The following is a 27200-nucleotide window of genomic DNA, read 5'->3' on the forward strand; positions in this document are numbered from 1 at the left end:
TTTGCATGAGGCAGCATGTTATGTTACGTGTCGGAGTCGTCAGGTTACCAGACAGCGATACTTGTTAGCGAAGTTCAGTATGATTAATGCGCATCAGCAGGCCATCATTACGTTAATGCGTTACCACCAGATTCTATTCATGGAAAACCGTTCAGAAGAATCTTAAATCCTCTGAATGAATAGCAATGCGAAGTTACATTAATACTCAAACCAGCCCATATGGCACCAACATTCATGTCATGGTTGAAATCACCGAGATCACATATTTCCCCTACTCTGATGGTTGATGTGAACATTAACTGAAGCTCCTGACCCGTATCTGCATGATTTTATGTCCTGCATTGCTGCCCCACGATTGGCTGATTAGATAATTGCATGAATAAGTAGGCTAATAATAAGTTCCTAATAAAGTGCTCAGTGAGTGTAGTTCTTATAGTAAAATTATATTGCCAATTTCAGTTTGATTTTATCCACAATAATTGTTAAGGGTGGCAATCATTTTGTCACATATGGTTTTCAGAAATTACTGAATAAAAAACATTTAAACATTTAAGTAAATTTATTGAAATAAAAGCAGTACTGTGCAAAAGTCTTAGACACCCTAGACTGTATTAATATGTTTATTGTTTTCTGTCTGTTAGTATAAAAGAACATTTGAGATTTCCAAATATTCATTTTCCAAAAGATTTAATTTTAAAAGGTAACGTATTACTGTAAGCAATTGACTACTTTTTACATAAAAACCTGATCAAGGCTGTCTTGAGATGCAGAAGCAAGGAGCCAACCAAAGTCTGCAGAAGAACTGTGGCAAGTTCTCCAACATGCTTGGAACAACCTCCCTGCTGACTGTCTTCTATAACTGCAGGAGAGTTGGCCATCTCAGAGAAGTGATGCAGTTTTAACGGCAATGGGTGGCCACAAAAAATATTGATTTGATTCCGTTTTTAACTATTCTGCCAAATGACTCAAATGTAATGTAAAATGTACAGTACATTTATTTAGGACCTTTCATTGTATTATTTTTGAAAGAATCCTATCTGTACAGAATGTTACATAGGTGCCTAAGACTTCTGCACAGTACTGTAGTTTTCCTATATGTTTGAGCATAACATTAAGTCTTATTTATTATATGCAGCCTTTTTTCCCCATTTGTATCAAGGGTGCCAATAATTGCTTAGTCTCAACTGTAAGTTGCTTTGGATAAATGTGTCAGCCAAATTACATGTAATGTAATGTTAATGTGTAAGAAAATTGCAACATATTTTTATACATTTCTTCAGGGAAATGTACTCTTGCAAGGATACAACAGCAGTGTCACATGCATAATCTAGTTGCCATGCTAATTGTCCCAATTTTGAGAAACAAAGTACAATTTAGTCGCTCACAAATCTTTTTATTATAGATGAGATGCATTGCTTTCATGGTGATGATTTTTTTTCCACCAAGTTAGTGTATTCTTCAAGGGTATACAAGTCCTCGATGATTTTTTGAATTGGCCATCTGTAGCAATATAACCCCAATATTGACCCCATGTCAAAGGAAAAAAACATGTTACCACTGTTATTCTAAATCAATTTTATTTTAAAATATAACATGCTGTACAATACAACAACATTTGGAAAGTGATACCTTTGAACCAAGCCTCAAACAATAAAACAAATACCCTGTAAAACCATAGGGTTTAGGATGATGCTTCACTGTCCATTACTTAATGGCCACATTTTAAGTCTCCAGAACAGCATACGATTATTTGCACACAGCATGATCCTGCTCTTCGTCACTTTCCCAGCCAAGCGCCAATGAGTTGCTGAGAAAATCTACACTTACCGCACTACTCATTGCAATGAATGGTTCTTTATATGTCCTTTATACAAATGTACTGCAATGGCATCAGAGTTAAACATACTGAGAGAAACAAGAAGGCAGGAACAAGGAAATAAACAGGAAAATCTAGGGAATAAAAAACTGACAGTGTTACTACTTCTAATATCATTAACTGTATGTGAAAATTCCTCACGTAATATTGAACGAAAAAAAATCAAAACATACATTCAAACATAGGAAGAACAACAATCAGTTATCATAGTATGATAACTATAGTATGAATTTACATGTTGAAAGGTCACCAGGAGCTCACACAAATGTGTGGATGGGATGTTGCTATATGTGTGTTTGTACTTTCATTCAGTGTTTTTTTGTTGTTTTCCGTGATGCCCATAACATTATTAATTATTTACAGAAGAGGGAGAACTGCCATAGCCTACTAAGGGGTGTATGCAGGTGGTGGCTGGAACTGGTTGGCTATGTCATATTCAGCTGGATACGTCTCGCTGCTTTCCTCCATTTCAGACAGCAGCTCCAGAGCCTGTTCCTCCTCTTCAGTCGGGTAATGGCGCAGCAGGTTCGCGGCAGTGGCCAGAATGGAGGCCCCACCTGCTCCAGCCACAAGATAAAAGCTTATGGCAAAGGTGACATAAATAAGGGAGCCGTGGTACTTCTTGTGCTGCTGCTGCAGGGACAGAATCAGCTCAGAGGCCCAGTAGCAGAACCCAATGACCGTGGCACACTGAAGGACTGAGAGTGCAGAGATAGGGAGGGGAAAGAGAGGGGAAACAAACCAAAACGTTTTTTTAACAAAATAAAAAATAAATAAAAACTTCAATCATCCTCCACTCCTGCGCTTCTGCCATTCATCTCCACAATGGACAACTCACCGCAGAACTAGCTATGTAGTTATGTACAAAATGCTCTGCTGAGGCTCCAGTTAATTTGTATGTTTATGATTTACTACTAAGTAGTGAAGCAGATGCCCTTGTCACAAGTCTACTTATTTCCTAAACTTTTATGTTTCATGCACGTCTGAGCTGCTCTGGATAACACTTATTACTGAAATTTTAATGTAATATTGTGATAAGAGACTGTAGCAGTTTTTTTAGTTGATATTTGGTTGAACCCTGAATTGAAAATCTATGTATCTGCAATGTGCCTGGAGTTGTTTAGGCTATTTATTTATTTATTTGTTATACGGGTGGTTGATATTTGAGCATAACATAACCTTGTTGTGTCATACAGACTCTTGGCTACTAAAAAAAATGGATGATCCATGAAAATGTTGCAATTTAACATAACATTTTCAATGTTATATCCTATTTGTCATTTTATTTCAGTTTTAGCGAGATACAATGGACCTCATGCAAGAACATTTTCGTATTCTTATCGTACATTTCTCTTAATTGCTTTGTACAAAGTGCTTATTCGAGCATGTGCTTATCGGATTCAACAAACGCTTCAGAACTTCATAAAATGCCCAAAATTAAGATGTCCATTATAATACAGTATATACGGGACTGTAGGTGGGTTCCGTTGGACCAAGATGGCCCATGGGATTTACAACAAGGGAAATCTCACAGTCGGTAACTGATAAGGTAGACTGCAGTTCATTGTTTTTTTGGCAAAATGAATTCACTTTTGGGGTATAGGACTACAAACTGAACTGTATGATAGCCAGGGGCAAAACAAGAGCGACCTGAAAATGTTAACATGTTTGACCCATCCTAAATGACGTTAAACCAAGGTCCTGACTCACTGTGGTTATTAAAGATCCCATGACACTCTTCGCAAAGAGTAGGGGGTTCCCAGGTGTCCTGGCTGAATTCCCAACCCTGGCCCTTTCAACCTGCCACCTAACCATCCCGATTCAACTGGCAAAAACATTGTTCCCTCCCTCTCCATCTCAGCTGGTGTGTGGTGAGTGTTCTGGCACAAAATGGCAGCTGTTGCATCACCCAAGTGGGTGCTACAGGTGGTGGTGATTGAGGCGGGTTTCCCCCTCGTCACTGTAAGCGCTCTGAGTGTCTAGAAAAGCAGTAAATAAATGTAATGATCCATCTACTTATATAGTTGTCTTTATAATGTTTTCATTATTTAACCATTTAAATGCATAAATGTTCACCCAAACTATCTGGACGTGGTAATAAGAACTGTGATTGACAGACTGTGCCCACACTTTCCACACGTTGTTTGTTACCATATCTTCCTCCATGATACGCGCTCATCTTTGGAGACTGAATTTTCACAAGCTAGCTAACTTAGTATATCAACTATCAATAGCTAAGGTAAGGACGCTGACTAATAATTATTTACTAGCTAGCTAGCCAAGTTAAAATAAAAGCACAACTATAATATCCTTATGAAAGCAAACTATTTAAATTAATATAACCAGAAATAGTTGAATAGTCCTTAATAACAGGCACTCTAATTTTAGTGAACCAAACGTTAGTCAAATATTTGCATTGCCTTGCCTGTAGGCCAGTGGCACTAACGATGGGTCACTAAGGCACTATGGGTCACGGGTTATAGGGGAGGGATGAGGTCTGCTCGAGTGATGCATACGAGGAGAACACTCAACCGGTTGAAAATAGGACCATAAATTTAAAACGCTTACTTCTCCAAAACTAAAGAACAGACATATTTAATAATTTCATTGTGTTCCTTCAATGCCTTCTTGTGTAAATTGCAAATTAAAACCTAGAAAGTCCAAGGGCGCTTTCATACTTATATAGTTTGCTTGATTTGGGACGAACCAAATACAAAGTTCCATTTCTTGGTTTACCACGGTTACGTTTCACACTACCTTTTTTTAAGCGAACAACAAATTCTAAACAAAGCATAATAAATATACAGCCTAATAATGCATAATGACATTGTGCAGTTTTACAAGTCCCATTTCCCACATGTTTGCTAGAAAGATAAAATTGACATTTTCGACATGGAACAAGGCACAGCCCCCATGCGTTTACCCCTTAATCATTACTTGTGGCTACAGTAACTGTGCCAATGTGAACACTGTATGAAGTGATACAATCCATCTTAATGCCCCTATGCTTATTTACCAAGATTAATAATGATCCAATCCCGCCCAACCCGACGGTTCTGTACCGGTGAGTATGTGTGCAAAGGCGTATCGGCGGGTGATCTTCAGGGCAGGGTGCTTTGGGCCAAAGACATCCAGAAGGAAGGCGGTTAGACTGCACAGGATACCCAAGAAGCAGAAGGCAGCAATAACCCGCAGGAGGAGGATGGTCTGAGGGTTCACACAGTAATCTGGAAGATGACAAGAAACAAATAAGACACAACGGTATAATTTATAAACTGGCCTAACATTAACAGTTGGACTCAACATAACACCTCCCTGCTGGACACCTTAACTAAATGAAGGAAAGTAAGACCGCTTATATGCTTGTCAAAGTCGACTGTTGATGAAATCATAAGCATTATTTTTTGGCAAGCCCACAAACAGTCATTTACTCATTTAAAGCTGCTAAATATATTTTATGTCTCAGATAAAGTACAGGTAATTGCATGTAGCCTACAGTAGCCTGTACAAACATGAACCTGACATTGCATGTCAAGACACTAATTGATATTTTATCAGCAACATTATATCAAAGTGCACAAAACATTACAATGTACAGTGCATCCGGAGAGTATTCACTGCGCTTCACTTTTCCCACATTTTATGTTACAGCCTTATTCCAAAATGGAATAAATTCATTTTTTTCCTCAAAATTCTACACACAACACCCCATAATGACAACATGAAAGGTTTTTTTGCAAATTTATTAAAAATTAAAAACTAAGAAATCACATGTACATAAGTATTCACAGCCTTTGCTCAATACTTTGTTGATGCACCTTTGGCAACAATTACAGCCTCAAGTCTTTTTGAATATGATGCCACAAGCTTGGCACACCTATCTTTGGGCAGTTTCGACCATTCCTCTTTGCAGCACCTCTCAAGCTCCATCAGGTTGGATGGGGAGCGTTGGTGCACAGCCATTTTCAGATCTCTCCAGAGATGTTCAAATCGGAATCAAGTCTGGGCCCTGGCTGGGCCACTCAAGGACATTCACAGAGTTGTCCTGAAGCCACTCCTTTCATATCTTGGCTGTGTGCTTAGGGTCGTTGTCCGGCTGAAAGATGAACCGTCGCCCCAGTCTCAAGAGCGCTCTGGAGCAGGTTTTCATCCAGGATATCTCTGTACATTGCTGCATTCATCTTTCCCTCAATCCTGACTAGTCTCTCAGTTCCTGCCACTGAAAAACATCCCCACAGCATGATGCTGCCACCACCATGCTTCACTGTAGAGATGGTATTGGCCAGGTGATGAGCGGTGCCTGGTTTCCTCCAAACATTACGCCTGGCATTCACGCCAAAGAGTTCAATCTTTGTCCCATCAGACCAGAGAATTTTGTTTCTCATGGTCTGAGAGTCCTTCAGGTGCCTTTTGGCAAACTCCAGGTGGGCTGCCATGTGCCTTTTACTAAGGAGTGGCTTCCGTCTGGCCACTCTACCATTGGTGGATTGCTGCAGAGATGGTTGTCCTTCTAGAAGGTTCTCCTCTCTCCACAGAGGAACGCTGGAGCTCTGACCGAGTGACCATCGGGTTCTTGGTCACCTCCCTGACTAAGGCCCTTCTCCCCCGATTGCTCAGTTTAGATGGTCGGCCAGCTCTAGGAACAGTCGTGGTGGTTCCGAACTTCTTCCATTTACGGATGATGGAGGCCACTGTGCTCATTGGGACCTTCAAAGCAGCAGAAATTTTTCTGTACCCTGCCCCAGATTTGTGCCTCGAGACAATCCTGTCTACAGACAATTCCTTTGACTTCATGCTTGGTTTGTGCTCCAACATGCACTGTCAACTGTCTCCCCACCTTCAAGCGCAAACTGAAGACGCACCTCTTCAAGCAGCACCTCTCCCCGTCCCTCCCTACCTCCCTGTGAACCTTAATTGTTGTCTCTGTGATTTACTTTGTGTATCAGTATTTTTAGTTGGCTAGGTAAGCAGTGTTTGGATAGTTAAGTTTGGTCACTTTTGCTTTGTTGTTTGTTTTTGTTTGTTTAAAAAAAAAAAAAATAAATAAATAAATAAATAAATTCAAATAGGCCCTGGTCCTTATCTTTGTTGTACAGGTAGCAGCTGAAATTGTACTTCCCTCTAGGGTCTTTCAGTGCACTTATCCCTGGTTATGGTATGCACTTTGTTGTACGTCGCTCTGGATAAGAGCGTCTGCCAAATGCCATTAATGTATTGTAATGTAACTGTGGGACAGGTGTGTGCCTTTCCAAATCATGTCCAATCAACTGAATTTACCACAGGTGGACTCCAATTAAGCTGAAGAAACATCTCAAGGTTGATCAGTGGAAACAGGATTTTGTGCTTCATGGCAAAGGCTGTGAATACTTATGTACATGTGATTTCTTAGTTTTTTTTATTTTTAATAAATTTGCAAAAAAAAGAAAATTCTAAGTTTCAAAATGGCTTGCTCTTCTCCCAAAGATGTCTTTTCACACAAACATAACACACTTTTAAATGCAGTCTTCAAAGGCAAAGCCCAAGGCTAAAACCAAGAGCAGACATTCAGAACTATTTATTTACTAATCAATCTAACACACACATCTGAGCAACAAGAAACACCTGTTAGTCACACGTTCCAATATTTTTGCTCACCTAAAAACTGGGTGGTCTGATTCAAAAGGTGTTTTAAGCTAACAAATTTAGATAACAATACCAGGAAATAAAAGCTGAAATTCAGATCTGTCATCTCATGAACACCTTTTGACCGCAAACTCAATTGTCTTCAGTGTATAGCAAAAACAAAGAAATTGTTCCAATACTTTTGGATGGGACTGTATAACTATAGGATAACTGAAGAATGGTACGGAACAACATCGGCTACCTGTAGACTGAGTTGCCCACTAATACGTGACTTTGCGAAAGAGTACGTGACTTATACAAAGAGAAAAAAGGATTGCTCATTTGCCAGTCTAGTAACAGTATGGTTAGTCTAGTATTGTTCAAGGACACTAGTCTGCATTTTAAATTCTACAACTGATTGGGTATTCAACTCCCTGCCACAATCCACAATCTCAAAATTCTGTGCAGTTGTTTGGACTGGAAAGCTGGGAATACCACTTGTCGAACTGAACTCGCCAAACACTGGAGTGCAATTTCTAATTTTTCCCTTAAACCCCATCTCATGTTTTTTGTTTAATTAAATTTCAAAGGTAAGAAAAATTCAAGTGGCGTTTCTGATTCTAATCAGATATAAGATGAGCAAGTAACGTGAAAATAACATTACAAACAGTAACGTCAGATTTTAGTTTATCTCCAAATCTTCGCTGTAGTCTGTTCCTTCTCAACCTGCTCTGTAATGATCTTGCATGATGGTATACTCTGGCTAACAGTTCCATGGGATCAAGCAAGCCTTTATTTAGCTAAACAAAATTAAGTGAGCCTTAATAATTATACAAGTGACGTGCTGTGCAATATGCTCCTGGTCGAATCGATTTGCGTTTAGAAGATCGCTATCGTTTTCCTTTATCTTGAGATTTGACATGGTGCTTTTGTTGCTCATTAGCCTATTTCACATAGTTGTTAAGTTTGATGCGACATATTTACACTGAAGTTTGTAAAATGTTGCTTGCCATAGTCTACTCTGTGCATTTCCGAGTCGGTGGTGCCGCAATCATGTAATTTGGCTACTAATTCTACGATCCCACTGGTGTAGATTACACACAACTCCAACCAAAATATAGAACAGTCTTAAAAACATTCCCATATACAAAAAAAATAAAATAAAATAATAATAATAATAAAATGTTAACCAGTTAAGACTGATTGGCCGTTTTGGTCAAATGACAATTTCGGTTTTAACCATGCCCATCCCTAATAAAAAACGATACATCGTGCAGCCCTAATTTCCACCTTTCTAGTGACCACGGTTCAGGGGACCAAGGATTGACATTGTCCCAGAAGCTCACAAACTCCAGTGGTCATCACAGCTTATGTCCCAAAAAGCTCATTTCCCAATTGATGCCCATTCAAAACTATGACTTTACCCAGACATTTTGATTTTAAATTCTAAAATTGAATTGTACTGAAGCAATTAATCTCCAGCGGCACAGAAGATAACAGGATTTTTTTCAATTTATTATTCCTATTAATTCCTTCCCATTTGGGTACCCAGCGCACATGCTCTGGTGCCAAAACAGCCCTATAGTCAAACGTAGCAGCCTCCATGAATAGTCGCGCCATGGAGCAGCTCCCATTGGAATCCAAGGAACCGGTAAGCGGAAGCCATCTCCAGTTCTTATCAGTGTTAATTTCGTTGACAAATAATTCGTTATTCATATTCGTTAGTCATATTTTCCGTCAACGACATTTTTTCACTGACGAAAACGAGACGATAACTAAATAAAAACGAATTGATGATGACAAAAACTATGATTAAATATATTGACACTTTCGTCAACGATTAAAAACGAGACGAAAATGTTAGGGAGGGACGATTTGGGATGAGATCCAATCAGAACTAAACTCTGCGTGGTATGGAGGTTAATCTAATGCACACACTTGAAATTAAATAGTAACGTTCTGATCTACCCGGCGGGAAGTCCACTAGCATACACTTGCCGCATGACTCATCATAAACTGTAGTACAGACATGTCAACGTTTGGGAGAAAGAGAACAGACATATGGATAAATTTCACATTTGTCAAGGAAAACAAGAGTCTTTGTAAACCATGTGGAGCGACAATCACCGGTAAAAACACAACGAACTTGAAGCGACATTTGCAGAATAGTCATCGAAATTCATGCAAAGGTAAGCACACTTACTTTAAATGTTTTTCTTCAAGCTAACGCTATTTTATCAGCTAACCGAGCTGGTGTGTTTTCGCTAAACTTGAAATACAATACAAGCTAAAAGAAACCACCGCTGTCCTGTACTGATTAGAGAAGAGAATGGGCCTGAGTTCCTAATCTTAGGTCGTGAATCAAAAAATCGATTGATATGCTGAAGATAATAGCCTACGTATAAAGTTTTACTGTCCTGAAATTGAAACACATACGTAATAAAAAGAAGAATGCATGTTTGAAGAAATGTAGTTTACTTAATGTTAGACATATGACGGGAGAAATTAGCAGAAATGTAGTATAGAGACAACTTGGAGCTGTGTGCGCGTGTGTATGAGAGAGAGGAATGAGAGAAAAATCAGAACTTGATTTTCCCCCTTATTCAACCTCACAGATACAGAAGACCTCCAATGACAAGGATGGGCCACTGAGGGCAAATAAAGCTAGTGCATCCCAGCAGAATATTTCAACAGCTCTTCTGCGTGCTTCAAAGTACAAAAGAGACTCTAAAGAACAACAGACCAAGGAGGAGGCCATGGCAAAATTGATCGGGCGCACAGGATTACCAGTCACAACGATTGAAGATGAGGATTTTGTTCGAATGATGGAGACAGTAGATAGGAGGCTGACTAAAATAAGCAATCTGATTGACAAACATTATGAAGATGAAAGACAAAAATTCAAAAAGAAACTGGCTGCTGCCCAGAGACCTGTGGACAAAAAAAGGACTGACAGCTTCATTTCTTGCTATAAGTTCATGCTACTTTTGTGTTGAACAAAATAAACCCAAACACATATTATTGGCCCTTGAACAAGTAGCCCACCCACACACTGCACAGTCAATCAAGACATGTGTGGACAAATGTATCCAAGAGTTGGGCATACCAAAGGAGAAGATCCTGACTGTAATAACAGACAATGGGAGTAATATGGTGGCAGCATTTAAACACACCACAGCAGAAGGAGAAGAAACCAGCTCTGAGGAAGACTCCCCCATGATGGAACTTTTTAAAATGTGAACATCTACCAGCCACTGACAGATAAATATTCAAATTCGCCAGCCACTCAATAGTAAATCATTATTTTGTGTCTGAAATCTACCAGCCACGTTCATATTTTACCAGCATTTGGTGGCTGGTGCTAATTTCCAACCCTGGTTGGGACTGTGCTCTAGTGCTGTGTCTTTGTTTTTTCCACTGTATTTGTAATCTCATGTAAAAGTATTTCCATCATTAAGATTTTGAGGGTTAAAATAGAAACATTTTCTATAGTTTATGCTTATTTGGCTGTATTCCTCGTTAGGTACCATCATGTCGACATGGATATGGACTGGACACCGTGTGTGGTGCATACCTTACAACTTGTGGTCCACATAGTGCAGAAGGAGGCATGTCTCAAGAGAGTCCTTGATAAAGCAAGGTCAGTGGTAAAGCTCTTTTGCAAGTCCTCCATTGCAACACAGAGGATATTGGACCAGTGTGGCCTTATTGTTGTAAATGACTGCCCCACACGCTGGTTAAGCACATTCAACATGGTCGCACGACTCCTCAAAGTGAAAGACTCAGTCTGCCAAATCGCAAACGACATGGGATGGGACGGCTCGGTGAGTGGGAAAAGCTTGCGTCATCGCATGACCTAATGCTGACTTTTGCGGAACATACTAAAACCCTCCAGAGTGACACCATGTCCATGTCCCTGCTCTCCAGAGTGACACCATGTCCATGTCCCTGGTGGTCCCTGCCCTCTTTGATCTGCTCAGCCACCGTGCTGACTTAGGACACTATCTACCGAGACCTTCCCACTCTTGCACAGAAAATGAAAGGAAGTGTGAACCAGCGTTTTGCTTGGCTCTTGGATCCAACCGATGAAAGGTTCTCGCCACTTGCAGCAGCTGCCTGCTTTGTCAACCCTGCTGTCTGTGAAACCCTTGTTGATGTGGCTGATGACAATATTCAGGAACTGCTGAAACAGGCAGAGGAGTATGTGGTAAAAAAATCCACTTTGCCACACACACAACATCAGGATCAGACTGAAGATGATGCAGAAGAGGAGACTATTGAGGAACCAGAAGCAGCACCTTCCTCATCAAAGCAGCCAGTATTTAGGTTTCTTTCAAAATGCCACACAAGGCCTCCACAGAGGACCTCCACAACCAGCATGAGGCAGCAGATCAGAAAGTTAGTCCACCACTGATGACACAGGAACAGACTTTTGGCTGGCAAAGAGTGAAATTATGTATCACGTTAAAACCTTTTGCTTTAGACCTGTTGGCTATGCCAGCTTCTCAAGCCTTTGCAGAGAGGGTGTTCAGTGTCACAGGTGTCCTCACTAGAGGCTGGCGCAATAGAGCAAGGGTCACATTGGCGTGAAGTGCTTTCCTTAAAATGAATCGAACCAAATAGAACTGTTGTATTCCCTGCCATTGACAGCACTTCTTATAGCAAAAATATGCATTATAAGTTACGGGTCTGTGTTTTAGTTTACTGTGATATTTACCTCTATTGTCAATGCTGAGAGAGAGAGGAGTTGATTTTTAGTTCCACGCACTAATGGCATTTGAACCTAGCAGTTGTTATTTTAATGTTGAATTAGAATGGTTGCATTCCCTGCTATTGACAGCTTTTGAGACATATGGTTTTCAACATTTGGAGACAGGGTATTTTTTCTTGATTTAGATTTTAATCACTGATGGCATAGCCTATGCACTTTTTCTTTGAATGTATTTGAGAATTATAACTGTTTAAATAATTAACAGTGAACAGTGAATTATTGATAGCTCTTCCTATAGAAATAAGCACACCCCACAAGTATTTTGGTATGCTGTTTCACTTCTTACTTATGTTATAAATAATTGGAGACCATGTAATTGTTCTTAATTCACATTTTATGCACTAATGGCATTGCTGCCTTCACAATACTTCATTTGATCAGTCTGAGAAGTAGAACTGTTACATTCACTTCCATTGCCTGTGCTAGCTGTGGAAAAGAGCACAACCCAAATCTATTTCACTTGTATTGAGTTACTTGATACTTGTTTTCATTATCAATAGAGGACTGTTGAATTTTCTATATTCAGATACTATGTGCACTGGCATTACAACCAATACAGTTTTTCTTTTTTAATATTTGTTTTGCACTTCTGCTTGAAAGAAGGAAGAATGTCATATGCAAGTTGTTATAAAACAATGCATATATAATTATTGGTCTTTTGTGAAAAAGCAAGGCCGTATTCTTGTTTTTTTATGAGACTTGGTTTTATATGGATTAAATTTCATGATAAATAAAGATGTTTCATACAATCACAACAGTTACCTGTGTCTGTATTGCACATTCAATCCTTAATACAATTCCATAATAACAGGTTAATAGATGTTTCCTCCAGGAATATATAATGAGTTTGGAAATTCTAGAGAAATGCTTGAATAATGCATCACACTAACTAAACATACAGTAGATTCGTATGATATTTAGTCAACTAAAACTAAAACAATTCAAATGACTAAAATATGACTAAAACTAAATGGCATTTTATTCAAAAGACTATGAATAAAACTAAATCAAAATTTGCTGTCAAAATTAACACTGGTTCTTATACATCTCGATGCCGCGGATGCTCACTATATATTATGGTGCATTATCTGATATTTCTAGTGCCCGAAAATGTTGAGGTAGATGTGACATATCTGAAATGCACTGTCTGACAATAAACTTCCCAATAAAATTGTATCATAACACATTTGTTGTCACCTGACATGGTTCTGAATATCAGTTTTGACATTGAGAAAACCATATGAAATGGTTGTTAGCCTACATTTTATCAGATTTCAAAACGGTCACAATCGACTGTTTGGGACATAAGTATAATTGGGAAATAATTACGTTTATTTTTTCATGCTCAGGTTGACATTACTGTGGAATTGCCCATATATAATATATCTGCCATTTATGTACAAACTTGAGGTTATACAGTATTATTTCAATGTGCTTTTCTAATTCTACAAGCAATACTATTCTTTACTTCGATTTAAAGTGAGGAAAATGTCGCTGACATCTGCATCTTGACTGAGACAGACATCTCAAATGCAAGCTCAAGCCCATGGCAGTCCCAGTATGTCTGAGAAGAAGAACCCAACTATCTCCATCATCGCCCCACTAGCTTCTGAGTGACACAAACAATACCATCACAGACTATCCCATGGTCAATGAAATCAAAGGCACCATTCACCAGAGAAGACCACCCTGTACATCTCTTCAGCTCTAGACCCACGGTTCAAAACTCTGCTGTTCCTGTCTTCGGAACGCTCTTAGTAATGATCTCTAAATAGTATTGACCTGAATGCTTACCATAGTTTCATTTCTATATTCAGTGTGTTTTTAAACATTACATTACATTACATTACATTATTGGCATTTGGCAGATGCTCTTATCCAGAGCGACGTACAACAAAGTGCATACCCATAACCAGGGATAAGTTCGCTGAAAGACCCTAGAGGGAAGTACAATTTCAACTGCTACCTGTACAACAAAGATACATTTTTTTTTTAACAAAGAAACAAACAAACAACAGAACAAAAGTGACCAAAGTTAACTATCCAAACACTGCTTACCGAGCCAACTAAAAATACCGATACACAATGCAAGTCACAGAGACAACAATTAAGGTTCACAGGGAGGTAGGGAGGGATGGGGAGAGGTGCTGCTTGAACCTCAACGGGGAGTTTGTTCCACCACCGTGGAGCCAGAACAGACAGTGAGCGTGAGGTGGAGGTTCGGAGAGGGGGAGGTGCCAAGCGGCCTGTGGAGGCTGAACGAAGAGGTCTGGCAGGGGTGTAGGGTCTGATGATTTTTTGTAGATAAGCTGGGGAAGACCCCTTAACTGCTTGGAAGGCTAGCACCAATGTTTTAAATTTGATGCGAGCCATGACAGGCAGCCAGTGGAGGGAAGTAAGCAGGGGGGTGACGTGTGAGTATTTGGGAAGGTTGAAGACCAGACGAGCTGCTGCATTCTGGATAAGTTGGAGGGGTCTGATGGCGGACGCTGGGAGGCCAGCCAAGAGCGAATTGCAGTAATCCAGGCAGGACAGAACCATTGCTTGGACCAGGAACACTAGTTAGGCTAGTGTAATAAATGCCACAACTACATGGTAAGGGGGGTATTTAGTTATTTATTTTTTTCCTGAAATGTGGCATGAAGTCACAGTGACTATCCTGACAGTGAAGTGACCATTTATGCTATTTGTGTGAATGGGGCATGAGGCTATATCCTGTGTAATACCAGGAACATGCCTTATTTCCTGTTTAGATGTATGCCACTTATGTTGAAAGTGAGCGCACTTTAATAAATAGAGTACATAACTGATTCCTGTGTTTAAATTTTAATTTTTTAGGCCTATCTTTTCTTCTTTTTTACATCACTTAAATATCACAGTATCGTCTGTATCATGACACTATCGTTATCGTGGGCCATTATAGTATCGTTTTGTGTGTTACGTCGAGATTCCAACCCCGAGCGACGACTGCGTTACATCCGGGTTTTACCGTTTTAAATCTCACTTAATCATGAATAATATCTTAGTCGCATATTCTAACATCTTACTGCCGCAGAGTTAAAAATGGCAAGTGCCCACAAAAAATTACACAGACTGTCTAAAATGCTTAAAGGGAGAGTCCATCTTTTGGCCATCTTCGCCACCCTCTCCAGTTCCTATGTACGCTCGATGGAAGGCACCGCCGGACCAGATAACATGCCACAACTGGTATATAAAAAAATAAGTATACTTTTCAGAGTATAGTCATTTCGGACACAACTATCCGTTTCTTGATTGCTCTTGTTCTGTGTAAACCTCATAAACACTGTTTCGTATGCTACATAATTAAAGTCGCGGTACGGCACCTTGTGTCGACATTAAACTAGAACTGAATTTGACCAAAACAGGACATAATTCATGAACCCAAAATTGAACAGCATTTTAATATTGTTCTCACGTCGATGTTCAACGGCCAAAATGGCTTGGTTTGGCCTGACCTATGTATAGCCACATTAGGCCGTTCAGGCGATGTCACCTGGGTGCTGGGTAGTCAGGTTTCTCATGTACCATTTAGGTGAAACCACTTTTGTAAACAAAAAATCCAAAATATCCCTGAATATAACTACAGATAGCACGATCGCAGAAACATCCGCTACATTTCACAACAATTACCATGTAGCAAACGCTCTTCATCCCTGCTACAGTCACTAGCATGAAAATGCCATTCGAATTTGGGATGATTACTGATGTAAGAGACTAGTGATCATACTTGGAATTGACGTTTCATTCAAAGCCAGAAATGTGGTGAATTTACAATAGTATGCGATATAAGTGTACCTTCGATGAGTTTTGGATCGACATATCCCAGGACGTCTGCTACTCCCAGCTCCTGTCTTGGGCAAGTTCCTCCATGAACCCTGAGCCAGGCTGGTTCGGCAAGGGCCGTGCACAAGGCAGTAATGGACAATGCTCCGGGAAGTGCGGATGCCAGACTCCGCTCTGGCTGTTTAGGCATAGCGGTTCCTCCGGGTCCTCGCCTTCGCCGGTTCACAGGGAGAGCAGATCCCGGTGGCGCATACATTGTCCCTTCCCACTCGTCACTAAAAATTGTGTAACGTTACCTTGCTAGCACTAAGTTAGCTATATAGCTAGCTAATATATTAATGCTAAGTCAAGTTACATAGATAACCCTATCTCGTAACTATCAATTTGCAGATTAAACACACACTTTGTAGCCAATTCGAAATATGTTGGGTCAAATAGCTACTAGCTAATAGAGAGCGATAACTACGAACTTGACCAGCTTGCTAAAGTTTGCTTGGTAGCTAACTGTTAACATTAGCTACCTAAAGTGTTAGCTAATTATCCTAGATGTTCATTGTGAATTAGTAGCGTTCGCTAAATCTTAGCTTTACTCCTAAATGCTCACAATTTAATCGTTACTGGCGAACTGGCTGGAAGATGAACACCACTTTGCACTAATTGTACTGAAAATAAAATAGCGACACAAGCGACACAAATCCAACCACGATAGTCCCACAGCAACGTACGGTAATAATACAAGTTGTCTTACGTTTGCTAGCTAGCTAAGTAACATTAGCAAAATAAATGTAGCCTAATCGTTTAAAGTAATAACGTTACGGTAAGTAATATGTATTTAAATCTACCAGGATTCAAGCCGCGCGTTGGTATTTTAATGCAAAATATGTGTCCACGAAAACACACAAAGGCTTAATTTCGCTTGCTTCCTGTTGTGGCCGAAGGTGCTTTCAGTTATGTTCATACTGTAACGTCAGATGCGCGAGAGAAAGTATGAGAAATATTGGGACATGTAGTTTATATCATTTTAAAATAAGCGTCAAGTTAAACAAACAAGTGAAGGCTGCTTGGTTTTTAACACTATAAGCGAGAAAAAATACAGCCAAGTCAGAAAACTTGGAGCATTGCGGTTAAAATTTTATATTTAAGATACTGTTATGGTATTGTAATTTAAAGGAAACACAGTTTCCCAGCATGCTCAATACTTTGCGCAGCATTTCTAGAGCTGCGAGAGAGCGTCATACTTCTGCGACTGTCGTTGTAGAAGGGTGTTAACTTCTTAGGGTACATTAACGATACTATTCACGTTGTAATATTTGCAAGTGTTCCTGTTTGCTTCGGGCAAAAGTATCACAGGAGGTGCTGTAATTTTGATTTTCCGACATGAAGGACACATTGAACAAACTCCATAAATTTAACGCCCACCCGGATTCACGCTGCTGGTATGTAGCATGGAATCCGACGGGCACATTGCTTGCTTCGTGTGGTGGGGACCGGGCAATTCGTATATGGGCCAGAAAGGGTAAGACTGAGTTCCTAACGCTTATGTCGATGGATTATTAGATTATTAGAGGTCCAAGCAACACAGCTACTGGAGCCCTATTATTTTTGTTCAGTTTTTTCTACAGGGAAAACTGCGAAAACTCTTTAAACTTGCTGGGCTTGTTAGGGATGTGTGTGAAATTGCAATCTAGTATGCTGCGTTTACAGACAACTCGGAAAAGTTCAATAGAATAAGGAACGCCATTTGTGCCAAAACGTATTCAAGTTACGCAAATAGCGTTCATTTTTGACGTGTTGTAATTTGGCGTTTTAACGGGTAAAACATGCAGTGTCAACACAGCAAAACTGCACCTCTTTCGACGAAGAAAATTAACCTGTCAGACGTAGAATTCTGACGCGTTGAAATCTTAATTGAAATAAAAAAACTTGCTGCTATCTCTTCTTCTGTGGAGTCTGATTGCGGTTGTCATCCTTAAAGTGCATTAGCGCAGTCTTCTGTTTATTGACGGCCATTAACTGTTATAACCAACAATCCACTAAACCAGTGGTGTCCAATCTTATTCTAAAAGGGCCGGCGTGGGTGCAGGTTTTTGTTTTAACCCAGCAGTAACACACCTGATTATACTAATGAACTGTCTTGGTCCTGTGCTAAAGCAACAACCTGCACACACACCAGCCCTTTCTGGATAAGATTGGACACCCCTGCACTAAACCATATTAATACAAAAAGTGAAACTGTGAAAAAGCGACCTGTAGCCTAATCTTAGCTTCCATATTCCATTATTCATTGAATGTGAGATCCTTTAATCCAGTTGCTTTCAAATTCACAATTATATGACAGACAGTCGGCCTACAGTGAAATTAGTTGTGGTGAGCAACAGTGAGAAGGCAGAATCAGATTAAAAATAAAAGTGCACGTGTGGGAACGTGAGAAAAAAAACATGTTCAAAAAGCATGTACTAAATACATGTTACAGCTTCCAGTCTTCTTGGGTAATCTTCTATAAGCAGTGGGAAGTTTATCCTATTCTTCCTGGCAGATCCTCTCAAGCTCCATTAGATTGGATGGCAAGTGTCTGTGACCTGCCATCGTCAGGTCTCTCCACAGATGTTCTATGGGGTTGGAGTCTGGGCTTTGGCTAGACCACTCAAGGACAGTCAATTCAATTCAATGTATTTTTGTATAGCACTTTTCACAGAAGTCAGAATTGTCACTCCAGCATTGTGTTGGCTGTGTGCTTCAGGTCATTGCCGTGCTGAAACGTGAACCGTTCCCAGTCTGAGGTTGTGTGCATTCTGGAGCAGGTGTCCTTCTTCAAGGACCTCTCTGTATTTGGCTGCATTCATCCTTCCCTCAATTCTGACAAGTCACCCTGTCCTTGCCACAGTTCTTAATTTCAAAATGGCTTGATTTTCTCCCGGTAGACATTGAGAACTATTCATTGTTTAACCAATCAATCTAACAGGACCCATCTAGGCAACAAGAAAGTCACATGTTCTAATACTTTTGGTGTAAATACCAGGAAATAAAAGCTGAAATTCTGAACTCTTGTCTCATGTTCATCTTTTTAATTGGCCTTGCTGTTCCAATACCTTTGGAGGGAACTGTGGAACTGTATCATATTATATAGACTTGTATAATTATGTATATAGTGGTGGTTATGTTAATTAATAGTCTTCATATGCACCAATGTAAAATTGAAAAGCATCATAGAGATGACAATGCCCAATCTGCCTTTAAGTAAACCAAAAACCTCTCAAAATGAACATTGAATGGGTCACTTAATTGTCGCTAACATAAATGAAAATATTTAGTACATGTTTTTGGTATCCATTTAAATGTATAGCCCAAATAAAGAGATGGCATCGTCATCTTGGCTTCACGAAAACCAATCACGATACAAAGTAAACGCGTCATACGAGAATCTTGGGAAAGATGGAATAAAAAAAAGTTAATTTTGTATATTCAGACTTGTTTTAGAAATACAAATTACAAAGTGATTCCATAATTTTCTCCTGAACATTGAGTGATTCCATAATCTTTTCCTCTACTTGATTTGGAAAAAAGTATATAATTAATTAAAATATATTAATCTAATTTGTTTGAGGTATGTTTCATGAAGCCAGAATGTTCAGCTGTTAAACAAAATTAGTTTTGTCAGATCTGTGATTTGTTTATTTGCTATGAAGTAAGAAAGCTGGATAAACATCCTCGAACTGTGCTGATTACATAATTTTTTCCAGGGGTTGTAATGTTCCTAATGTTTATAATATACACTCAGTGAGCACTTTATTAGGTATTTATTAGACTTATTTATTAGACTTATTAACTCTTCCTCTGCTGTAACCTATCCACTTAGAGGTTTGATGCATTGTGTGTTCAGAGATACTCTTCTACATACCACTGTTGTAATGTGTGGTTATTTGCATTACTGTTACCTTCCTGTCAGCTTCGACCTGTCTGGCCATTCTGCTCGGACCTTTCCCATTAAAAGCGCGTTTCTTCCCACAGAACTGCTGCTCACGGAATGTTTTTCTTTTATTTTCAAGCCATTCTGTGCAAACTCTGCAGACTTGTGCATGAAAATCCAAGGAGATCAGCAGTTTCTGAGATACTGAAACCACCCTGTCTGGCACCAACAATCATGCCACGGTCAAAGTCACTTTGATAAAAAAATGTCCCCATTCTAATGGTTGATGTGAACATTTACTGAAGCTCCTGACCCATATCTGCATGATTGTATGCACTTGCACTGCTGCCAGACAATTAGCTGATTGTCTAATCACATTAATAAATAGGTGTACAGGTGTTCCTAATAAAGTGCTCAGTGAGTGTATCTAATGTATACTATATAATAATCAATTTTGTTCAATGGTAGAAGAATGTGTAAGATGGAATAAAAAAAGATTAAAATTTATTATTTATTTTTACAGTAACAAATTTCAGAGGTACGTGATACTGTGAATGCGTGGTATTTCGTGAGGTTATCACACCTTGAAAATATCATACACGTGCCTACATGTAATGAGTGTGACGTGAAGCCTGTGTGTTTAATACTGTAATAAATGATCTTGCCTAATTGGCTGAAACATTAAGGTACCTGCTGTTCTTTTGTCTTTATACTCACACATCTGGGCAACCAAGACCGGTTGGTTGCCCTGAGGACAACCGCATGTATATATACTTTGTCTACCTCTGTCAGGGGATAAGAACAAGCTTCAAATTGAATGTATATTTTGAAGAATGGCTGCACCCCTTGCATCTTTTTCTTTCTTTAATTTGCATTTAGTTGCTCTACTTTGTCAATACTTAGGTAATGCTAATTCAGTCCAATCTGTTACATTACATTAATGGCATTTGGTAGGCACTCTTATCCAGAGCAACATACAGTTGTGTGCCCTGCATTAATATGTCATTGGGCTTGGTAAACCTATGGTATGACAACCAGAAGTGAGGCTTGATTACATATCATTTACTTGCCAGATGTTTTATCCAAAGAGATACGGAATAAGGGCATGGTCCTCTGCATTCCCGTGCGGTATCAGTAAAGTGACAGTTGAGTTATGGCATGTGATAACCTGCACAAATCAGGCCCAAACGATTCGTCCTCTACCATTCCTTACCATTCCTCTACCGTTCTTCACGGTGCAAGAGGTTCTTCTGGTGATTTGCAGCATCGAAATATGGCTTACATGAGCAGGTTTTACAATTTATTTTAATCGTAATTTCCTTCCTATGATTAAATTAAGTAATCATTTTTATTGATTATTATTCATTTTTGTTCCATGCTTGTAGGGGACTCTTGGGAATGTAGTTTTGTGCTGCCGGAGGGGCACCAGCGCACGATCAGAAAGGTTGCTTGGTCGCCTTGTGGAAACTACCTTGCTTCAGCAAGTTTTGATGCCACTACCTGTATTTGGGGGAAAAAAGGAGATGACTTTGAGGTAATAAAACCTAATTTGCACCCTGCTGGATGGATGATACACTTGGTAACCAATTTATTAGGTAGACCTATACCTATGCAGATATTTAATCAGCCAATCATGTGACGGCAACTAAATGCATACAGACAGACGTGGTCAAGATGTTCAATGTGATCTAAGTGACTTTGACCGTGGAATGATTGTTGGTTCTCAAACTGCTGATCTCCTGGAATTGTCATACACAACAGTCTCTAGAGTGTGCAGAGAATGGTGCAATGGTCTTTGTGAACAAGTAATGCAAAAGTAACGCAAATAACTACACATTACTACACATCATCTCTGAACACACAACACATCATACACATCTTAAGTGGATAGGCTATGGCCAATGAGTTTAATACATGCCTAATAAAGTGCTCACTGATTGTATATTGTCGACTTGCTAACACCTGTTTTCTCCCCCCCATAAGTGCCTGACTGTGTTGGAGGGCCATGAGAATGAAGTGAAGTGTGTAGCCTGGGCCCCCTCGGGCAGTTTGCTGGCCACCTGCAGCCGGGACAAAAGTGTGTGGGTCTGGGAGGGTCAGTATCACTTCAGTATCAATAATCCAAATGGTTTATTTGTTTGGGCATGTATGACACCACAAAGAGCATGCTCATTTAAATGTTTGGGTTGCTCACAGTGCCTTATGTAGAACAGATTAACCTGTTTTGTTATTTCACATCTGACCTTTTTATTCTCTGTTGCAGTGGATGAAGAGGATGAGTATGAGTGTGTGAGCGTAGTGAATTCTCACACACAGGATGTCAAGCATGTGGCATGGCACCCCACACAGGAGGTATCAGACATTCTCCTCCCTGGTCTACCTTGCAGTCTGTCATTGTGTCTTTTCTATTGTGTTAAGTCTTTCGTCCAATTTCAATGTAAAATTTCCTGCCTCGATTATTATTCATTCTCCCGATTAGTCAGTATTTGACCAGCTCCAGCTCTCCATCAAAGAGTCTTGGGAGATTTGGAGGTGGAAAAAGAGAATATGGAGAATATATGTTCATATGCACTGCGCTCAATAATTAATCTTTTTGTTATTTTGGTACTGTACTCTAGCATGGATAGAATGATAATGAGGCTTTAATTTAAGGGTACATGGTCCCCCCCCATTTTAAGGTACTACACGTATTAGGTGAATTGTCTTCACAGATGTTTCATTAAGCCGGTGTATTCATTTGTGTCATTAGTGAATGCAGAAGAGAGCTGTTGTGGAGATTGCTGTTGGGGTGTGACAACATGAGGAAGACTGCAGTGTCGAGCCTCATAAGGAATGAAAATCAATCAGGAACATTGCAAAAACACTGGGCATGCCCAAGTCAACAGTTTGGTTCATTATTAACAATAAAAAACAACAACTGGTGAAGTCAGTTATGTCCAAAGATCCGGTAGACAGAGCCGCCACCGTCCCGGTCCTACACACCGCCCCGGTCCTCCACACCATCCCAAATTAAATGTTGTATTGTTTTAGAAGGTAGAGCCACTACTTTAAGGTTTTGGCATTTAAACATTATTTGCATATAATTTCAATATGAAATTCTTTCTGCAGCTTCTGGCTTCAGCAAGCTATGACAACACTGTGAGACTGTACAAGGAGGAGGATGATGATTGGCTGTGCAAGGCCACACTGGAGGGACACACCGCCACCGTCTGGAGCTTGGCCTTTGACCCAACTGGTCAGATGTTGGCTTCCTGCAGCGATGACCAAACAGTCAAGATCTGGAAAGTGTGCCAGTCTGAGGATGAGCAGGGTGGGTTGTTGGGCTAATGGGCATGTGGGATAATTGGTTGTGGAACAGGTGTGTGTGCCATTCAGGTTACCTGGGAACAAACTTGAAAAATGTCCCACTCCCTCAGATTACATAATCTTAAGTGTATAATGTAGCTCTACAGAGAATGAAACCTGACAGAATGGCTCATTTTTATAGGCTATGGTAAAATAACAGCATGAACAACTATTATGGTAGCAGGTTGTCTGAACTCTCCCTCTCTTTCTTGCAGGGGAGAGGAGTGCCAGCACTGGCCCAGAGTGGAAGTGTGTCTGCACCTTGTCAGGGTTCCATAGCCGTACAGTGTATGATGTTGCATGGTTGGTTTTTCTGCTCTCCATAATTTTCTTGAATTTCTAACTTGTAATTTTGTCCTTATGAATTGTTCTTATTCAGAGGCCTGTTTCACAAAGCAGGCTAACTGAGGTAGCTGGCTAGTAGCTGAGCAGCTTCAGTCAGTCATCGTTACTCGGTTGGGAATTTAGCCAGGACTCCGGGGAATCCCCTTCTCTTTGCGAAGAGTGTCATGGGATCTTTTGATGACCACGGTTTGACTTCTCATATGGCACAGTGTCCCCATCACTGCACTGGGGCATTGGGGGTAATTTGACTCCCAATGAGAAGAGAGAAGACCCCCTACTGGCCCACCAACACCACTTCCAACTGCAACTTATGTTTCCCAGGAGGTCTCCAATTACTAACCAAGCCCACACCCGCTTAGCTTCAGCCATTTGACAGGAGCAGGGTGCATGATGGTATGGCTGCTGGCTATGTGCTCCTGGCTGTAGTGTTTTCATGTGTGATCTTGCTTAAATTTGCAGCCATTATGTATCTGCTCATTTTTCTGGGCCTGTACAGTATAATCATCGCACATCACTTGTGTGTGTGTTTTCCCTGCCATTACAGTTTGCAGTCTTGAGAGTTGGGGAGTTTTTTCTTGAGTTTTTTTGGAACTAACACAAAGCTCTTAATGGTCAAACCCCAAAAGGAAAGTAAAACCGGAACAGAATGTTTAAGACTGTAAATTCTGAAGTAAGATCATACAGTAGAACGTCAGGAAGGAATGAAGGTTGATCGGAACACTGACATTTTTAGAACTCTAAAAGCCAATTTCCATTTGCATTTTCCATAGTCATTTTTGCTGAGCCGATGTTTGCTGGATTTTGCTTGAAGTACAATGGAGATTGTGTTGAGTAGCCTACTTTACATACTTATATATAAGTATAGCATACTTATATATATATCAAATATCATATATCATTTCTTCATTTCTCTGCATTGTACGGCAAGTCTCCATTCTAGCAGCTGCTGCTTTATTGCAGCATGCAGTGTAATTGCAATGTAACTACTACTACATACAGAGTATTATTCTACACTGCATCATTATCTTTAAACATGCAAGTTATCTTAATAATGGAAACAATTGAGCAAGATTGCTTGTGCAAGAATTGTACTGACTTATTGGGTTAAATCAATCAAGTTAAGATAAGTTTGATTAAGTTGAACCTTCTACAAGAAACAGGCCCTTGGTGTTCGTTTCCCTTAGTACACAGAGCTTTTGTCCCATGCACTATGAAAATGTACATAATGTATTTTTATCCCTCACCAGGTGTCAGCAGACAGGTCTCCTGGCGACTGCTTGTGCTGATGACGGGGTGCGTGTGTTTAAGGAAGACACAAACTCTGACCCCCACCAGACCACTTTCTCCCTGTCTGCCCATGTACCCAAGGCCCACAATCAAGATGTGAATTGTGTTGCTTGGCATCCCAAGGAGGCCGGATTATTGGCCTCCTGTAGTGATGATGGGGAGATCGCCATCTGGAGCTACCAGTCCGAGGCATGAGACCTTATTCTGAAGATGCACTTTGACAACACTGAATTCTGTCATTACCTGATTTTTGGTTATATTCAACATGTACTTCTTATTTGTAGGTCGATTTTCATTTGACCAATAAAGAATTCTGAATGAATATGTATTAATATTTAAAATACCAATACCATAAAATCATTTCCCTCAAAACAAACCACCATTCAAGCAAGTATATTTTGTTTTTCAAAATATTTTCATTTTGTTTGTATTTTTAATTTATTTTTACTGTCATAGTGGAAAAGGGGAATTGTTCTTGATCTTAATTCCCTTGCTCAAGTCCTAGTGGCCATGGCGCCGAGTGGAACTATGAGTGGAAGCAACAAGTTTTATTCATTGACAATACACAACTCGGTCAAATAAGTGTGTGTTGTGTGGTTCATCCAGTTAACAAGGACCCTCATCTGCAACTAGCATTCATAAAAATATACTTTCACCACCAAGAAAATCACATTCCATCATTGCAACAAGAAAAAGTCAACAATAACCAGAAAGTATTCCAATACAATGGTGAAAAATGCTGCTCACTGAATAGTGAAATAATTTGGCTGCTGGCTGGCTGCTTTGTAAGAATTCATACCACTCGCAATTAAACTGTCTTTAACTAGGTTTGCATTATTCTCTAATGTGGCCATGCTTTATTATAGCTATTCATCAGTAGTTCAGTCATGTCCCATAGGCTTGCTGTATTATGCGGGTTCATGGGTGGTTCAGCCATGTCCCATAGGCCTACTGTATTATAGGGGTTCATGGGTGGTTCAGTCATGTTTTGTTTGATGCGCCGGTTTACCAAGAATCTAGAACATCGGCAACATACTGTCATGTCCATAAATATTGGGACATCGACACAATTCTCCTCTTTTTGGCTCTGTACACCACCACAATGGATTGAAATGAAACAAACAAGATATGCTTTAACTGCAGACTTTCAGCTTTAATTTGAGGGTATTTACATCCAAATCAGGTGAACGGTGTAGGAATTACAACAGTTTCTATATGCGCCTCCCACTTTTTAAGGGACCAAAAGTAATGGGACAATTGGCTGCTCAGCTGTTCCATGGCCAGGTGTGTGTTATTCCCTCATTATCTCATTTACAAGGAGCAGATAAAAGGTCTAGAGTTCATTTGAAGTGTGCTATTTGCATTTGGAATCTGTTGCTGTCAACTCTCAATATGAGATCCAAAGAGCTGTCACTATCAGTGAAGCAAGCCATCATTAGGCTGACAAATCAAAACAAACCCATCAGAGACATAGCAAAAACATTAGGTGTGGCCAAATCAACTGTTTGGAACATTCTGAAATAGAAAGAACGCACCGGTGAGCTCAGCAACACCGAAAGACCCGGAAGACCACGGAAGACAGAATAATTATTTCCCTGGTGAAGAAAAACCCCTTTACAACAGCTGGCCAGATCAAGAACACTCTCCAGGAGGTAGGTGTATGTGTGTCAAAGTCAGCAATCAAGAGAAGACTTCACCAGAGTGAATACAGAGGGTTCACCACAAGATGTAAACCATTGGTGAGCCTCAAAAACAGACCAGATTAGAGTTTGCCAAACAACATCTAAAAAAGCCTTTACAGTTCTGGAACAACATCCTATGGACAGATGAGACAAAGATCAACTTGTACCAGAATGATGGGAAGAGTATGGAGAAGGAAAGGAACTGCTCATGATCATGATCAAAACATACCAACTCAGCAGTGAAGCATGGTGGTGGTAGTGTCATGGCGTGGGCATGTATGGCTGCCAATGGAACTGGTTCCCTTGTATTTATTGATGATGTGACTGCTGACAAAAGCACCAGGATGAATTCAGAAGTGTTTTGGGCAATATTATCTTCTCATATTCAGCCAAATGCTTCAGAACTCATTGGACAGCGCTTCACAGTGCAGATGGACTATGACCCGAAGCATACTGCAAAAGCAACCAAAGAATTTTCTAAGGCAAAGAAGTGGAATGTAATGCAATGGCCAAGTCAATCATCTGACCTGAATCCGATTGAACATGCATTTCACTTGCTGAAGACAAAACTGCCCCAAGAAC

General features: G+C 40.0%; 2 protein-coding genes across 2 annotated transcripts; one reads left to right on the forward strand and one right to left on the reverse strand.

Moving 5' to 3' along the window:
* Positions 1 to 1560: 1560 nt before the first annotated feature.
* Positions 1561 to 16989, reverse strand: tmem127 (transmembrane protein 127). Its single transcript, XM_061260516.1, has 3 exons — positions 16065 to 16989; positions 4939 to 5103; positions 1561 to 2574 (listed from the first exon to the last, which is right to left on the reverse strand). The coding sequence occupies exons 1-3, from the start codon at positions 16306 to 16308 to the stop codon at positions 2264 to 2266; spliced, it is 720 nt and encodes a 239-aa protein (XP_061116500.1). The 5' UTR covers positions 16309 to 16989; the 3' UTR covers positions 1561 to 2263.
* Positions 16990 to 17268: 279 nt separating this feature from the next.
* ciao1 (cytosolic iron-sulfur assembly component 1) lies at positions 17269 to 25258 on the forward strand. Its single transcript, XM_061260588.1, has 7 exons — positions 17269 to 17568; positions 21345 to 21493; positions 21943 to 22054; positions 22223 to 22311; positions 23068 to 23269; positions 23520 to 23607; positions 24897 to 25258. The coding sequence occupies exons 1-7, from the start codon at positions 17430 to 17432 to the stop codon at positions 25129 to 25131; spliced, it is 1014 nt and encodes a 337-aa protein (XP_061116572.1). The 5' UTR covers positions 17269 to 17429; the 3' UTR covers positions 25132 to 25258.
* The last annotated feature ends 1942 nt before the right edge of the window (positions 25259 to 27200 follow it).

Source organism: Conger conger, chromosome 11, assembly GCF_963514075.1.
Source record: "Conger conger chromosome 11, fConCon1.1, whole genome shotgun sequence".
NCBI classification, from domain to species: domain Eukaryota; kingdom Metazoa; phylum Chordata; class Actinopteri; order Anguilliformes; family Congridae; genus Conger; species Conger conger.

What these genes read in the sequence shown, in the direction of transcription:
- tmem127 (XM_061260516.1), bottom strand. Translation starts at nt 16,308, where the DNA reads ATGTATGCGCCACCGGGATCTGCTCTCCCTGTGAACCGGCGAAGGCGA. An exon ending in CGATCCAAAACTCATCGAAG is followed by an intron (nt 5,104 to 16,064) that starts GTACACTTATAT and finishes GTCATCTTCCAG; the next exon opens with ATTACTGTGTGAACCCTCAG. An exon ending in CTTTGCACACATACTCACCG is followed by an intron (nt 2,575 to 4,938) that starts GTACAGAACCGT and finishes CTGCACTCTCAG; the next exon opens with TCCTTCAGTGTGCCACGGTC.
- ciao1 (XM_061260588.1), top strand. Translation starts at nt 17,430, where the DNA reads ATGAAGGACACATTGAACAAACTCCATAAATTTAACGCCCACCCGGAT. An exon ending in AAGTGTGTGGGTCTGGGAGG is followed by an intron (nt 22,055 to 22,222) that starts GTCAGTATCACT and finishes TCTCTGTTGCAG; the next exon opens with TGGATGAAGAGGATGAGTAT. An exon ending in CATGGCACCCCACACAGGAG is followed by an intron (nt 22,312 to 23,067) that starts GTATCAGACATT and finishes TTCTTTCTGCAG; the next exon opens with CTTCTGGCTTCAGCAAGCTA.